Here is a 17090-nt window from a genome sequence, read left to right on the forward strand (position 1 = left end):
TTTATAAATTATCATTTTTAATCGTTTCACTTTTTTTAAAAACATTATATTTTTAAGTTTTTTAATACTGGCAGGTTATCTTTTTTTCACTGGCCTTCCATCAGAGACCCGATGCCAACTTCAGCTATCAGTGAACAGAAAGGCTCAGATCAGTTAGATATTCAGCTGAATTTAGAAGAGGTAGAGTGGGTAATCCACTGTCTGGGAGGGCCACTGTTTGATTCCTTGGCTCTGAAGCGTCTTAACTAATTGCCCATATTGTCATAAATGCATCTGTCAGTGATATATGAAGTGTGTGAATGTGGCTTTAATGATTACAGACATGAGAGTGAGAAAGGATCGCAGAAAATACCCTTTTGCTGAGTTTCCGTTTTAGACTTTTTGCGGTGTCAGTTCTTTTTATTTATATTTATTAATAATAGAAAACAATGTAGTCCATTTATTTTCCTCTCCTGTCTATTTGTCAGTGCCAAGCACAGAGCCTTCCTCACTCCTCCTTCTCTTCTTACTCCTACATTCCTATTTTCGTTGTTTTCATGAGAGGATATTACAAACCATTTGTCTTTTCTTGTGATCCGCCTCGCTCTCTTTCCATCTTTTTCACTCAGCATTTTATAGCCCTGCAAAAGCATCCTCTTATATTTCATGAAATACACCAAAGTTGTTATTATAGTGTTATGATATTCATTTGAAATCATCTGAAAAATTGTAGAAATTTATCCACCATGATTTCAGGATCAGTAAGCGTGAGCTCACTTCTCATCTCACATGGCACCTTTTTCCGTTTTTGTTTACAAATCTGATTCTTTTACTTCTCAATTTTCTTGCCAACCAGGAGCGGCAGAGAAGAGCTCCAAGCACGGCGCCGAGGACCGAACTCAAAATATCATCATGGTTCTTAAGGATCGCATGAAGATCCGTGAGAGGAACAAACCAGAGATCTTTGAACTCATTCAGGAAGTGTTCACCGTCCTCAAGTCCACACATGTCACCCAGATGAAGCAGATCAAACAGAGCGTGCTCGATGGCACCTCTAAATGGTCGGCCAAGATCAGCATCACAGGTTTGTGTCTATAAAAAGAGACAAGCGGCTGTTTATATGCAGTGAACACAGGTGGCGTCTGTGGGGCAGTAGCTCAGAAGGTCAGTTGAATTAAGAGGCATCTGTTTCCATCCAAACACACACACACACACACGCACACGTATACATAAACCCAGCGGTCCCCAACCTTTTTTGCACCACGGACCGGTTTATGCCCGACAATATTTTCACGGACCTTTAAGGTGTCACGGATAAATACAACAAAATAAAACTAGTACCGGTACCGAAAAAAAGAAGATTTATTCATAACACACGTGAAAAGACCCAGGAAAACCGAGTTAACGATAAAAACGATAACAAAATAAGCTGAAAACTGATAAAAACCCTGAAAACCATACATTTCACACCTGAGCCTCAACTCTCCCGGCAACGATCACGGCCTCGAGGCGGGTTGGACCTCGCAAAACTACATTCAATGAGCTCACGGGCCGGTACCAAGCACGGGTACCGGTCCGAGGCCCGGGGGTTGGGGACCGCTGCATAAACCCACTGGCCTTACCAGCTTGGCTTTTTTTTCCTTCTTCCTAGTGTTGTGTGCCCAGGGTCTACAAGCCAAGGATAAAACTGGTTCCAGTGATCCGTATGTAACCGTCCAGGTTGGAAAGACGAAAAAGAGGACCAAGACCATCTATGGCAACCTCAACCCCGTCTGGGAGGAGACATTTAATTTGTGAGTCATTGGCTTTTTTGTATGGTTACTAGGGATGGGTACCGGTGTCCGGTGCCATAAACGGTAGTAACCAGACCGAAAAGCAGCACACATTTCGGTGCTTTATTTCGGTGCTTTTTTTTCCTGAGCTGTGATACACTTAACTAGCCAATCATTTTACGTTTCCGAGGATAGTAGGCGGGGCCAGGTACGTACGTTCTTTTAGAGCAGAGCTACAGATTAAAAATGTCCAAGGCGAAGCGGTCAAAAGTCTGGCTGTACTTCACAGCAAAAATGCAAACTCAGCAGCCTAACAAGTGCTTTAAGCTGATACTGTGATACTGTCAAAGGAGGTAACACCTCAAATCCGATGAAACACCTGGCGACGCATAGCGTTTTTTTTAAAAGCCCAGAAATGCGCCGTATTTGATAGCTTGCTGCGAGACCTCACACCGGCACATTCGGGGTGGGTTGCCTGTTATGCAACATCCCCCAAAAACACGAAGAGGAGAGTCCTGGCCCCTAGCCCTGCCAGTGTAGCAGAAATGATGACGGATGATGGTGGCAGCAGCCGTTCTTCTCTGCGTGAGTAGCTAATTTACGTTGAGTAGGCTAACCACGTTATTACATTAATGCATGTAAGGTGAACTAGCAAACATCATCATAGCTACATGCGGCTGTCCTCTTGTTTGATGGCAGATACTCCCTTCACCCTGGCTAAAAAGGCTAAAATGACCAAAGAAAAAGTGGAAAACAGTTAAACATGAGAGGTTTAGGACAAAGTTTGTGTTTTTTCCATTGTTTAAGCACTGCTTCCAGCCAAGAGTGATACCATATATGCCTCATAGCTGCAGAAAAGACTAACATTGTTATCTTTTTACCAAAAAACAGCTGAACATGAGAGGTTTTTGGACCAATTTTGTGTTCTCCATTCTTTAAGCACCGGTTTGAGCACCGTTTGAGCACCGGCACCGTTTCAAAAGTACCGATTTGGCACCGGTATCGGATAAAACCTAAACGATACCCATCCCTAATGGTTACTGTTAATTAACCTCCTAAGACCCAAACTCTTTTAATTTCTCTTTGCTGTTTGGGCTGATTGGGACCTGATAACTGCAAAAACAAAGAATTCTGTGATTTTTTTATTTTTTTACTTGATTTTTGGTTCTGAGAAAAATGAGATCCACATATGAAGACATTAGTTTTAAATTTTGATAGAGCAGTGGCAGTATAATGTCCTCGTAAGTGAATATCAGGCTCTTGTAGAGCAAAATTTAGTATTTTGGTCTGGACAATCCAAAATGTGATGTCCACATATGTGGATGCCAGATCCTAGGAGGTTAAATAAACAAGGTCTATTTTTAAGGCTGGTGATTTCTGTTTACGCTTGAAGAATATGATACGTACGAGTCACCCTAGTAATCTGCCCTTCTTGTCTAACTGCCAGTTTACCTAGTATATTTGGCTCACTCTCCGGTTTGGTCTTTGCAGTGAATGTCACAACTCTTCAGACCGCATCAAGGTGCGAGTGTGGGATGAAGATGATGACATTAAGTCTCGTGTGAAGCAGAAGTTCAAACGAGAGTCCGACGACTTCCTCGGTCAAACCATCATCGAGGTCCGCACTCTGAGCGGAGAGATGGACGTCTGGTATAATCTGGGTCAGTTGAATTGGCACGACTCCTCTATCTCCGTACACTGCCCCGTTTAATATACTGGATCTCATCACCCATCATTTCTTTCCAACCCAGACCTGGTGACTGTGTTTCTGTGTGTTTTGCGCTCTTCACAGACAAACGTACTGACAAATCCGCTGTGTCTGGGGCCATCCGCATGCACATAAGTGTAGAGATCAAAGGCGAGGAAACGGTTGCTCCGTATCACGTTCAGTACACCTGTCTGCACGAGGTAAACTCGCTTTTTATCTGTGAGTGAACATGCATTTAAAGAGGGTGAATGCTTCTCAACCGCTTTGTTTTTAGAAGGGCGCATTTTGTCAGATTATCCTTCGTCCGCCGTTTGTGCATCATAGACAAATATCGTTTTTTTCCACATAACGGGCTGCCTAAAAATGTCAACTAATTTTAGCAGGTAAGGCATGACGTTCACACTGACTGTTTTCTGCACATAGTCGTGTCTGCGGTGTAAAGAGACAGCAGTCGTTTAAATGCGAGTCAAAATGAACCGCTTCTCTTTATTTGCTATGCGCTGACTGAAACTGTTACGCTAGGTTTACAGGAATCTTTGACAAACAAAATTAGCTTTTGTTATAAGTGTCTAATGTTGTTTTCGCGGCCTGCGTTTATGAATATGTGTGTGTGAAGCTGTCTTAAATGAGCCAAGCTAAACTAGTTAATTTGCTTGACTGATGTTCACTTTCATAACTGACCCATTAAACTTGAGTTAGTACTCTGGATAAAGGTAAAGATAGAGGCATCACACACACACGTTTCTGCTCTGGGTTCGTGCAGAAAATTCTGCTGATTGATTGTAGACCAGTCCCAACTTTGTATGGAGTCATTACTCAGTCCATTACTCACAGCACATTAGCTGACCTTAACTGACAAATGGGCACTGTTACTGCCTCTCAAGTGCCCATAAACCCACTCAGAATATTTTACAGTGGTGTAAGGTTTTATGGATGAGACAGCACCTTGTGTTGGCCTCATAATGTGGGTTTATGGCTCTTTATGCAGCAGAGCCAACAGACACAACAGCTTGTGAGGTTATAGCGCACTCTGTCTTAATGGCTGAACTGTTTACAAACGAGTGATAACTGTTTGAATTTTTTCAAGCCTTTTTTCTCTTTTATTTCACTCACGACGCCTTCTGCTTTCTTTTCCTTAGAATCTCTTCCATTATGTGACGGACATCCAGAATAATGGTGTGGTGAAGATTCCTGATGCCAAAGGGGATGATGCATGGAAAGTGTACTTTGAGGAAACTCCCCAGGAAATCGTAGATGAGTTTGCCATGCGTTATGGAGTCGAGTCCATCTACCAGGCTATGACGTAGGTTCCCGGCTGACTGCCCGACTCCAGAACGTCACCGTTAATAAGAAAGACCCATGTGTTCAGGCACAATCGTAGATTGTTTAGATAAAAATCTAACATTTGCCTGTCCTCCTCTCATTTGCAGCCATTTTGCCTGCTTGTCATCTAAGTACATGTGCCCAGGTGTGCCTGCAGTGATGAGTACCCTGCTGGCAAACATCAATGCCTACTACGCCCACACCACCCAGGCAACCAACAATGTCTCTGCCTCTGACCGCTTTGCTGCTTCTAATTTTGGGGTGAGTCAACATTTAGCTGGATCGATAAAGTTAGATGTCATACTTTTATTAATTAAATAGTTTTATATACTAATTTTCCCCTAACTCTCGCAATGGCATAGTTTCTCTGTTATTTCCCTTTGTCGTGTCCTCTTTATCTTCATTATGTTTAATCACAGAATCTATTAGCACATTTCTTTTATTACCCACAGAAAGAGCGATTTGTCAAGCTCCTCGATCAGCTTCATAACTCTCTGAGGATCGACCTGTCCATGTACCGGGTAAGTTACTCTTATATAATTTCTTCTGGCTTATAACTAATGATTCTCTGCGTCCTTGCACGTCTCTCTTTATCAGAAGCAATTTGAGGAGGCAAATGTGTTAATTAGATTGACAGCTCATCGGAAACGTGCACAGACACATTGGGGAAACCATGTACGCCCACACAGTCAGAACAGGGCTTGCTGCCAGTGAAGATTGACCATGCTGGATCATGCCCACAGATGCAAAAAACTGGACAAGCACAGATGTGAATTCATGTACTGTGGCTCGCCGTTTCTGATTTCTTTCCTTTTTTTGGCCCGATTGCAGAACAACTTCCCGGCCAGCAGTCCTGAGAGACTGCAGGACCTCAAGTCCACAGTGGATCTGCTCACCAGTATAACCTTCTTCAGAATGAAGGTATAGTCTCTTTCTCTTCCATTTTTATCCTAAAGCTTGGTGCTGAGTTGGATTTAAGGCTTTTCTTCAGAAGCAGAAATGGAGAGAATTCTGCAAACCAACTCTGCTTTCCTCACATCGTCTATTTAAGCTGCAGAATATCCCATTTTTCCCCCTGACGTGTCAGTGCTGCTGCCCTGCATCACTGCCTGATCTTTCAACTCTCCCACCTCCCACGTGAAGGCTCCAGGGAGATTTTTATTTTCACTACTCCAGTCTTCTATGTTGCATATTTGGGAGAGCACTGTTGCCAAACTTTAACTATCTTCTGCAGCTGTAATAAATTCATCATTTCAAATGTGAGCTCAAATGAATGATCCAGTCACTGCATGTCTGATTTTTGTGCCTGCGTTTAGGTCCAAGAGCTCCAGTCGCCACCCAGAGCCAGTCAGGTAGTGAAGGACTGTGTCAAAGCCTGTCTCAACTCCACCTATGAATACATCTTTAATAACTGCCATGAGCTCTACAGTCGCGAGTATCAGGCAGACCCGGTAAGAAGCAGCAGTGATGGGCTGAATGTCTGTGTGTGTGTCAGTGAATGTTTTTCTTTTTCCATCTTTGTCAAAAAAATCAACTTTGAATTGATATTTTTTGGCATAAACATAATAAAGTACAAAAAAGTAAAGCCTTGTTAGCACACCATGCATGCGTACATGTACTGGACTTCAGAACATACAGAATCAAACAGTTAGAAAAGTGCAGATGTTCAGGTGTGATGGTGATGGTATCTGCATTTGTTCATTTTTTATTTACTTAAAGGTACATCAACGGTCTTTGAGTTTAATCTTTGTTAAAAATTCTCATTGTTACATCTGCTTACAGCAAATTATAGAAACAAAAAGTGCTGAATTATGATTTGTTTATTTGGTTTATTTGTTTAGTCCATTTTTTCCTTGGTTCTTGTTTGGTTTTGGACAAACTTGATCTGTTTTTAGTTGATATCGTTCTTAGCTTCTGGTCGTTACCAAGCAAAACACATAAACTTGGTATATTTCATTCAGTGGCAAAAGGCATTGAGGTTTCCTTTGGAATTTTTGCTGTAGATTTCCAGTGACTGATGATCGTTTTGCTTACATTTAACTTCTGTCCGGTTCAGTTTCCCTTAAGCAAAATGCCGGGAATAATGACAGCCCAACCACAATCTCAGCGCCTTCACACCTGCACCATTAAGTCTGCTTAAATTGAATTCTGGTTCATTTTCCGTCTTGGTGCGGTTCGCTTCTGCAGACACGAGCAGGGTAATTGCACTTGCAGTGAATCTACCACAGACGCATTCGAGGAGGCGGTCTCGATCCAGTTCCAAATGAACTTCAGACTGATTCGTTTATGGTGGGAACATGATCTGACCCAACCACTGAATGTATGCTGTGCGTTTGCCTTCTGATAGTCAGGCATGCTTTGCTTCCTGGGATGTAGCAGAGTACCATAAGCCTGCAGAGTACACAAACTTTAAAGAATTGGAAGAAGTGACATTGCAAAGTTATCCTGTAGCTCAGAATACTGCGTCTTCTTCCTTCCTTTTCTATTGTTCCTCTTGCACATCTGGCCAACAAGCAGACTGAACTTTCTCATGCGGTTTGTAGCGACACGTTTTGCTTCGCTTGGAGTTTTCTTTGTGTGAAAACAAAGTAAAATCAAAGCAGGGGAAAAAGCTTAAAGTTTTAGAAACTCATCAGCTGATTGAATTACAGGTGGAAGTACAACTTTAGTGATCAAAATCAGCGGTTTTACCCAGAAGTGATCACTACAAAGAGAATAATATTTACATTTTTACATTTCTAATACAAAAAGGATTTCAGTTTTGTCCTCATTCCATATGTAGACACTTGTGTGCATGTTGTAGGTTTGTGTGTGTGTGTGTGTGTGTGTGTGCACGGTAAGTCCGTGTCTTAGTCTGGTGAAGCCAGGCTCTTCCATCCGTCACTCCTGTAGCCGATTCCAACAGCGATTTCTAGAACTTGCTTTGAGCCCTCATTAAAGCACCAAGCCCAATTCTGACTTCCCCGTGAATTTCAAATAAGCATTTTTTTCTCTTTGAATAAAACATTTCATCCTGAGGGACTTTGCTATATTTTGTTGAAATCTCTGCAAGATCATTCTTCACTCTTCAAACCCTGCAGCAGCCAGCTCAGTGTTTTGTTTTGTTTTTTCTCAGCACATCTTCAGCTGTTTCAAAGAAGTCGACCAGACAGTTGACATTCGCAGTCTGTTTAAAGCTGTTTGAGCAGCAAGTGTTTAATATGTATGAGTTGTTGAGTTAACAACGCAGTCGAGATTTCCCTCCAAAAACGTCTCCCCGTTGCAGACGACAGAAATATTATTGGTAAAATTCACATTAAGATTACACAATTACACGACTCTGGACATCCTGTTGTACGGCTTTAAAAACCGTTTCACTGATCAAAATTCACTTATGTGCAGATTTTTCAGCCAAAAGGGGCAATGATAGCAGGTAAACCTCAGAAAGCCATTGTCATGAGTCATTATAACGCCACTCATGTTGTTGCTTTCCCAGGCCAAGCAGGGTGCTGTGCCCCCAGAGGAGCAAGGACCCAGCATCAAAAACCTCGACTTCTGGTCCAAGTTTATCACACTTATCGTCTCAATCATTGAGGAAGACAAGAACTCTTACACTCCTTGCCTAAATCAGTATGTCTCTAAGTTTTCTACACGGCCGTTCTACCTTTGTGTTTGCTTTGTTTCCTTGTACAAATTTAAACAGAATGGGTTTAATGACATTTTAATGTTATGTAGTTATCCACAGTTTCTCATAGTGCCATTAAAACTGCACTCTGAGGCTCTCGTCAGCTTTCCCGGTTACATGTTCTCCTTCTGCATCCAGATTCCCTCAGGAGCTCAATGTGGGTAAAATCAGCGCGGAAGTTATGTGGAACTTATTTGCTCAGGATATGAAGTATGCAATGGAAGGTGAGTAAAAACCGATAATACAGTTAGTATTGTGCTGTAGTCTTAAAAGTAGCGAGCATACAAAAACACAGAAAAGAAAAGAATCCAGTTAATATTCAGAGAATTTAATTAAACGTCTGTGCTTTTGTTTAACTATTGGCTGCTGGTAGTTCAGCTCACTGGTTATTGGCCATAGCTGGACTCCCACTCAGTATATACAAATGGATATTAAAAAGCCACCTATTATATTAAACTCTCTTGAATGTTACAGTCATACAAACACTATACGCAAGTTTTGTTTTTGTATTAGCAATAAAATGATCCAGTTATTCCACTCGTGGCTATCTACATCCTCCAAAACCAAAAAACCATTTTAATCATTAAAACACATACGCCCACACACACACACACACACACACACACACACACACACACACACACACACACACACACACACACACACACACACACACACTGAATGTGTGCTCCATGACAAGCAGCTGTTCTTGCTGACTAACTGCCTGCCTGATTTAAATCTTCCAGTACCGCTGCTGAGAGCAAAGATCTCATTTTTTCAAACAATGAAGCAAAATATATTAATTTTGGTAGATCTTGTGATATGCATATTCTGATTTCTAGCATGCATATTTTTTATCTGATATTTTAAAAAAGTATTTATGCATAAAAATAAAGTTTCTGATAAGACAAAAAGAGGATTTGGCTCTATCCAAGCATGACTGGAATCATGTTTGTGTATTTTAAAACTATTTATTCTATAAAATGATCTGTAAAGTGTCAGTTTTTCAGTTTCTCTGTGCATAACAGAGCTGCAGGAAATGCTGGCCGCCTAAACAGTCCTGGAAATACGTGTTTTCTCTTTTTCACAGAGCATGAAAAAAACCGCCTGTGCAAGAGTGCAGATTACATGAACCTGCACTTCAAGGTCAAGTGGCTGTACAACGAGTACTGCAAGGACCTGCCCTTCTTCAAGAGCAGAGTGCCTGAATATCCTGCGTGAGTAGCATCTTGTTTTGTAGAAACAGACGCATCCGGTGAAAAAGAATTATAGAATCCATTTTTGAAATGCTCGAATTTAGTTTGCAAATATCTAAATTGTTGCTCCCCGTAGGTGGTTTGAGCCATTTGTCATCCAGTGGCTGGATGAAAACGAAGAAGTGTCTCGTGACTTTCTGCACGGTGCTTTGGAAAGAGACAAAAAAGATGGGGTAAACGTTTCCAGCTCCCTTCCTCCTTATCTCTCCTTCAGCCCTCTTGAAGCGCTGAGTCGCTGTTGTTATTCAAGCAGAATTATTGTAATCCATCCTTTGTACTTCCTCTGCCACACTCAGAGTTATCATCCAAAGTTTCTTCCCCACTCCCGCCCCGCCTCCCACACGTTCTCCTGTCTCCCCTGCATTCTTCAAAGACTGAAATAGAAAGCATGGACTCAGCAGTGCAGATTCTTGGGAAGTTTTCAAAAAGAGTGCCCGTGACTTGCATATGCTTAAAGCCAAAGATGATTCTGTTACAGCAGGACATTGTAAATTAATGGCCTTATTCCAAAGGTTTGACTGCAGAAAAGCTGTCCTCAACTCATTACCCTGACTCCCTGGAGTAGCACCTACTCACCTCTAGCCAATTAAGGACCAGGCGGTAACCAGCAGCCAATTACAAGGAGACAGACAGGAGCTCCCACCTGTCACTGGATGGCTGTCTAACTGTCTGTACGGCTGGCTCTGAGAGGTCAGAGTCTCTGTACAGGCAGTGAAATATATCAAAGGTCCAGTTTAATAAAGCATCTAATGGTCTGTCTGTATGGTCTTAGACGGGCACACAATCTCACCTGCAACCTTACTCATCCCCTTCTTGTGACTTTTTCTCCTTTAATTTCCCCCAGTTTTTAATCTTCCCGCGTATCTTTTCTGCCCTGCAGTTCCAGGTCACATCGGAGCATGCTCTGTTCTCCTGTTCGGTTGTGGATGTCTTTTCCCAGCTCAACCAGAGCTTTGAGATCATCAGGAAGTTAGAGTGCCCAGATCCGCAGATTGTAGGACACTACATGAAGCGCTTCGCCAAGGTAGATGCAGTGAAAATGTCATTTGCAGGTTACAAAATAAAAATGCAAGACCGAGGTCTTCAATTTTTTTTCTGTACATGTTACAACATTTTTTATAATAACAATAATAATAAGAAGAACTTTGATTTGTATAGCGCCCTTTAAGAAACCCAAGGACACTTTACACAAGAGCAGAAAAAAAAAAAATTTCCTTTGTTGTTTTCTTCTCCAGACCATCAGCAATGTGCTTCTGTCCTATGCTGACATCATATCAAAGCTGTTTGCCAACTATGTCACCATGGAGAAAGTGGTGAGTGGCCAAAGACATAATGACCCAATGTGGTTTTTCCACAGATGGTCTCATTTTATTCTGTTTGCCAAAAACCGAAAGCCAACTTTTGGAATAAACATAAAAACATGCGCATGTGTCCGCTTCCTTTTAGCCCTGCATCCTGATCAACAACATCCAGCAGCTGAGGGTGCAGCTGGAGAAGATGTTTGAAGCCATGGGTGGAAAAGATGTGAGCGACTCTTCTCCACTCGCAAACAGCCAAAACTTAGACTGTTTAATTATTCAGACATAGTTCCTAATGCTAGTATATCAGCCATGTGTTATTATTATCCTATCACACAGCCGCCAGTCAACCCAAACAGCTGAGTGAGTTTGTGTGTTTTTATTGTGGCATTTTAGCTGTGTGTTGAAGCTAGTGATATCCTGAAAGACCTGCAAGTCAAACTCAACAATGTCATGGATGATCTCAGCAGGGTCTTTGCTGTCAGGTGGGAACACGCTCACACATATTCATATGCAAATGAACGCTACAGATGCAGTCTCTTAAACGCTTCTCCCTTTCATCCTCTGTAGTTTCCAGCCTCATATTGAGGAAAATGTTAAGCAGATGGGAGACATCTTGGCTCAGGTTAAGGGAACCTCAAATGTGGGAAATGCCAGCAGCGTGGCCCAGGATGCTGACAATGTCCTGCAGCCAATCATGGAGTTCCTGGACAGCAAGTGAGCCAATCTTTAGCTTAAAATGATTCCCTATTTGGAAGCAAGTTTCTTCTGACTGACTGCCTGATTGACTTGTAGATAGAAGATTTGAACAGTAGGTGGGTAGGGTAACGATGCTCGTGGCTAGAGCTGGAGATATTCCTGCACAATAACATAATCAAGATGAAAGAGTAGAAAAAAACTGACCTTTAAAACACTCTGGAGACTGAGCTTTCATCTTTCAGGGATTACCAGTGAATACACTGATGTGATTGTTTGAATCTTTGGCTTTGTTGGTTGTGGTTATACGATATATGGATAAAAGTATTAGTCCGTATCTTTTACTCTTTGAATTTGGGTGTTTTCAGTCCGATTCCCACAGGTGTACAGTGTACAATCCATCACCTAGCCGTGCACGCTGTCTTTACAAACATTTATGAATTAACGGTTTCTTAAGAGTTCACTGAATTTAACTGTGGTGCAATAATAGGATGCCACAACCACCCTTGTTTTTGTAGGAATGACTTGGAAATGTTATTTGCCCGTGAATGAATGAAAAATATTGAAATTTCCCCAAATTTTCTGCTTTTCTGAGCGTTTTTTTCCCTCATGAAGGTATTTCTCTTTTTCATATTACCTCTTTTTCTTTTGATGATCCGATTTTTCTTCAGGTAGACTGTGTCTTTTCCCCTCTGCTGCTTAATACTTACGTCTCTTTCTTACTTGTGTCTCTCCCTCCTCCTGCCAGCCTGACTTTGTTTGCTAAGATCTGTGAAAAGACTGTGCTGAAACGTGTGTTGAAGGAGCTGTGGAAGCTGGTGATGAACACCATGGAGAAGACCATCGTTCTGCCACCGCTCACAGACCAAACGGTAAGAGCGCATAGAAGTATAAATGCACAAAAGAACATACAAACACACAAAATAGACATATTTAGAGATGTTTTCTTGGCTAATTTGTGTAGACGAAAGAGACATGTACACATATCCATCGCTATCATCTCTTTACAAAATGTTTAATGATTATTTGAAGTCCTTGCGGATGTTTATAGCAATATAAATGAAGATATTACATGTTCATATGGTGACCCCTGCAGTATATAAGGCCTACACGTGCACAAGTACGTTCTACTTACACCTGTTACTGCCAAGGCAACATCAAAGGACAGAAAGAAAGAAGAAGGAGGTGGAGAACGAGAGAAGGGAAAACAAATGCAGACATTTTGTGTGTGTTGCAATCCAACATGGCCCATGCCTAAGCAAAAGATCAAACAGTTTTTGCATCACATCTACATCCTACCCTCTGCTCACCCCCCCTACACGCAGTATATGCAGCATTGCCCTGCAGGTGCCTTCGTTCATCCAAACAATCCAGACGAAACCCTTAAAAAGAAAAAGAAAAAAAAGGACTGCACCATATCATTCCTGCACCAGCTCATGGCTGCTCTCCAGTATGTCAGTTGTTTGGAGAGATTCCTGATTTATGAGTAACTCACATCAGAGTTGCATAAAAATGTTAGCCTAAAGGATCCGACCCACTTCTGAAAAGAATGATACATTTTGGAAAGCAGCCGCTCTTCTTTTGTTTGTTTTTGGTATATGTGTTATTTCTGTTTGGTTATTAACTAAAGAGCCTCATATCACTGATAATAAAGTGATAATCTGTGGTTACTGTGACCTTCAGTCACAGGACGCAGAGTTTAATGTGCGCCAAAGCTGCACGATCACACCCACAGCGACACTCTTCATGTGAAGCTGCTGAAAGTTAAACCTCGTATTTGCTTTATGAGCAAAGAGTTGATGCTGTAACGAGTTAGCTTAGGTGTTATGGCTGCCTGCTCAGTTCTCTACCTGTGCTTAGTCCAGGCTCTAAACAGGTGTCAGTTGCTCCACGTCCCTCCAGGCCTGGGGCCCAAACTTGTGATTTTGATTGATGTGGGGCTCTTTGCAGCTTGACTGACCCTTCTCTCTGGTTGTTGTTGTTGTGATTACTATTACATCCTGCTCCCACCGCTCTCCCTCCACAGATGATTGTAAGTACAGCACTCCTGTGTGTTTGTCTGTCTGTCAGTCCACGGTGGTCAATTTCTCTGCTATATGTGGCTGCGATCTTCCCCTGTTTTTACCCCACATCACACCGTCTGCCTTCTCACGACCTCACCTCTTTGATCTGTCTCATGTCTCCTCTTTTCTCTTCTCTCCTCCAAGTCTGTCTCTCGTTTGAGAAGACAGGAGCATGGTGCATTCCTAACTAGTTCTAATAGGTCCCACCCCACCCCTCAGCAATCTTCACCGATTAGCCCCCTCTCCCTTTTCTGCTGTCTCTTCTTCATGAACGCTCTCCTCAAACAGGAAATGGTACTCCTCTCCTCTGTTGTGCCTGGGTTTGGCTTGTTTCTTCTCATGCATTGCGCCCTTTTATGGGGACCCCGGTGAGGTGACTGATCTCTCGGTAGCTTGGTATCTACTGTCCCGACCAAACTCCAGCACCCCTTTTCCGCCCTTTCCAATCCTCTCACCCCACTGTCCCCACCTTTCCTACCTGTTTGAACTGTGTCCTGCCTTCCTACCCCCTACTGTGGGTTTGTTGCTTGCATCTGATCTATTTCAACACTGCAGTCTTCTCTCAGTATCCTGTACGACACTGTAGTGCACTGTATGTCTCTGCGGACCTGTCCTGTTGGTCTCTTCTGGTTTGGTTTCGTGTTCTGTTGTTGCTATAATTACTGTCATTGTGTTTTTATAAATAGTCTCAATGCTATTTCTTGGGTTTAGGTTGTGCAAACGAGGTACACGGTTTGTTTTCTTAATGTCTTAGGACCAAATATTTCACTTTCTGATGCTGACAGCCTAAAGATGTATGAAAACATTTATTTTAATGTCAAGTTATTCATTCTGATCTCTGGTAACTTCCAATAAATTATTTAAGAGAAGCTGGTTTAACATCATAAAGATGCAGACTCTAAAATTGTTCTTTGGATGGAAGTTACTGCACAGAGCTTTAATGCTGCATAATTATTGAAAATATTATCTTTCAGTGATTCCACTAAGAAACTGGTAAAACTATCGGCCTGCCATCACACCTAAAACTCACTAGCACCATCCTGTTCAATTTGTGCATAAATCTAAATATTGTAAAACGATTTCTTTCATGATAAGCCCAATTTTAGTCTGTGACTTTGTTCACGTGACTGAGCGCCCTGTATTTTTCATGCAGGTAAAATGTTCGTGTGCTGTGATTGATAGCCAGAAAATGAATTTCTTATTGTGCAGTAAAGAGAGTATGCATATGTTTCGCCTAGGTACAATTTTTATTTTAACTTTGACCAAGATGTTATATTACATTTCTTTAATGGAAACTATTACGTGCTAAGATACATTTAGATTTTTCCATTCTTTCATGCTTCCTGGCACTGTTTTTGCTTTGGATTGCATGCAAACAGGTTACGAGTGGCCTGGCTGAAATATCAGACCACATGCAAACAATATCTCTGCAATAATCATAAGTGAACAGAGTGCAGTCAAAGCATTTACTCTCCTAATGTTGGATTGGCAATCGATCAAAAAAAGAAATAAACTGAAAAAACTGACGAGGGTTTTTCCAACATTCGTTAACATTTTTAAAGCAACGTCTGAGCTTTTGATTGCACGCTCTTATGCAGCCAGTGAGCGTGAAGTCAGACAGCAGGGACTGGCCACTGCTTGAAGTATTAACCACATGCTCTCTTTCCAGGGGAGGCTGAAGAGTGCTTCTCACAGCGATGTAAGGACTAAACCCCTTTAGATCAATGTGTCTTGTCTCTCTCCTCCACGTCTTCTCTCCATGTCTATGTCTCTCTCCCTCAGTCAAACAAAGCAGTGGAAATATTGTTTTTTTCACTATCTACATAGTGCTTTTTATAGTGTGCTGTAAACATACCTCTATTGGATGTAGACATTTGTGACTTAAACACAGAAAGTCAGTGTGTTCAGCAGTCACTTAATTTGACTCAGACCTGGCTGGCTATGTGCAAAAAACCAAAAAGACAACAGAGTGTGGTTTAGCTTCACAGCCAAATCAAAGGGAAGCCAAGCTTGCAGGGTAAAAAAGTATATTCATCACAGCAGCCCCTGCAACCAAAGGCACATCTATCTGCACGACTGACAGTTTAGCATAGAGTAGCAGTGGAGGGATGCTGGATTATTCTTCCCTGTTGCTTCCCCACAGTTTCAGAAGTGCACTCTGTTATTTGCTAATAAAGCTCTTCCTGAAACTTTTCTGCTATTCTTTTTTTATTGCATTATTTGAAAGAATACAAAACTACAGTTGGTTTTGGTAAACTTTCAAAACCGTATTTGTAATTACAGTCAGCAGTACTTAGGATACATCTTCTTACAAGAGTACTGCAATAGGCTGGACCAATAAATACCAGCACACACCACGGTGAAGCTTTATAGCTGCTAGATATGTATGTGTGTGTGTGTGTGTGTGTGTGTGTGTGTGTGAGAGAGAGGGAGAGTGAGTGTGTCTGTGTGCATTTGAGTGCACAAATATGTCTATTTTCCTGCCCTTACTACGAGCTGAACCACTTTCCCTTCTCCTTGTAGTGTTTGTGTGTAATGTTTTGGAATGATTAAAAGACAGATAAGTGTGATAACAGCACTTGAAGGAAAATGTACCGTGACACCTGTAAAGCGGTTCAGAGTGACTGTTTATGAATGTGTGTGTCAGAAACGTCGCTGTCCTCTGTGTGACACTAAGCCATTTACCACCGCCGTTGTTTTGTCCCGATAATAACAGCGCTCCTCTCTCTCTCTCTTTCTCTCTGCTTGTCTACCTTTCTTGTTCCTCCTTCTGCCTTTCTGTCTCTTCCAGGGCACTCAGCTCATCTTTAACGCTGCCAAGGAGCTCGGACAGCTGTCCAAGCTGAAGGTACAATATGTTTCTGCTACACTTACGCTCTGGGCCCGGCACCAGTGCTTCGGACTGAGTCTCTAATTGCTTAGAAAATATGAGGAAGAGCATATGAGGGGGACATATTGGTCATTTTGCTTTATGCCTCTCCCGCTGGTGTCTTTAGGAGCACATGGTTCGTGAGGAGGCCAAAGCGCTAACACCCAAGCAGTGTGCTGTGATAGAGTTGGCTCTCGACACCATCAAGGTAGAGATTCACTTTCATTTTCAGTGATTAAACATTGAATATTCTCTTTATTATCAGTGCAAGCGTTTCAGGAAACAAGAATTCATAAATGTACAGTCTTAAAACCCAGAGTTTGGGACCAGGAAATGAGTTTTTTTTTTATCCCTTTAGGATGAATTAATAAAAGAAAAATAACACAATTTCACTCCCAAAGCATTTTCCCAAGATAACACAGGCACCCACATAGCACCAAATGTTAAAACGATTGTTTAAAG

General features: G+C 41.9%; 1 protein-coding gene across 9 annotated transcripts in view; it reads left to right on the forward strand.

Annotated features, from left to right (window-relative positions):
* unc13a (unc-13 homolog A (C. elegans)) overlaps positions 1-17090 on the forward strand; it is a 46450-nt gene that overhangs the window by 20554 nt on the left and 8806 nt on the right. For 3 of the 9 annotated variants that reach the window (XM_042216868.1, XM_042216878.1, XM_042216895.1), the window contains 23 exons: positions 836-1063; positions 1631-1772; positions 3243-3412; positions 3544-3659; positions 4599-4762; positions 4890-5043; positions 5235-5303; positions 5614-5703; positions 6099-6233; positions 8258-8391; positions 8585-8670; positions 9537-9663; positions 9779-9875; positions 10583-10726; positions 10938-11015; positions 11149-11226; positions 11397-11485; positions 11571-11717; positions 12445-12568; positions 13723-13728; positions 15429-15458; positions 16551-16607; positions 16756-16836. In XM_042216868.1, the coding sequence (XP_042072802.1) occupies positions 836-1063; positions 1631-1772; positions 3243-3412; positions 3544-3659; positions 4599-4762; positions 4890-5043; positions 5235-5303; positions 5614-5703; positions 6099-6233; positions 8258-8391; positions 8585-8670; positions 9537-9663; positions 9779-9875; positions 10583-10726; positions 10938-11015; positions 11149-11226; positions 11397-11485; positions 11571-11717; positions 12445-12568; positions 13723-13728; positions 15429-15458; positions 16551-16607; positions 16756-16836 (2546 nt within the window). The remainder of the gene's footprint in view (positions 1-835; positions 1064-1630; positions 1773-3242; positions 3413-3543; positions 3660-4598; positions 4763-4889; positions 5044-5234; positions 5304-5613; positions 5704-6098; positions 6234-8257; positions 8392-8584; positions 8671-9536; positions 9664-9778; positions 9876-10582; positions 10727-10937; positions 11016-11148; positions 11227-11396; positions 11486-11570; positions 11718-12444; positions 12569-13722; positions 13729-15428; positions 15459-16550; positions 16608-16755; positions 16837-17090) is intronic. The other 6 variants (XM_042216870.1, XM_042216886.1, XM_042216898.1 and 3 more) reach the window with 2 other exon arrangements.

This window comes from Haplochromis burtoni, unplaced genomic scaffold, assembly GCF_018398535.1.
Source record: "Haplochromis burtoni strain Fernald_Lab_line unplaced genomic scaffold, NCSU_Asbu1 Contig_13, whole genome shotgun sequence".
In the NCBI taxonomy this organism is placed as follows: Eukaryota; Metazoa; Chordata; class Actinopteri; order Cichliformes; family Cichlidae; genus Haplochromis; species Haplochromis burtoni.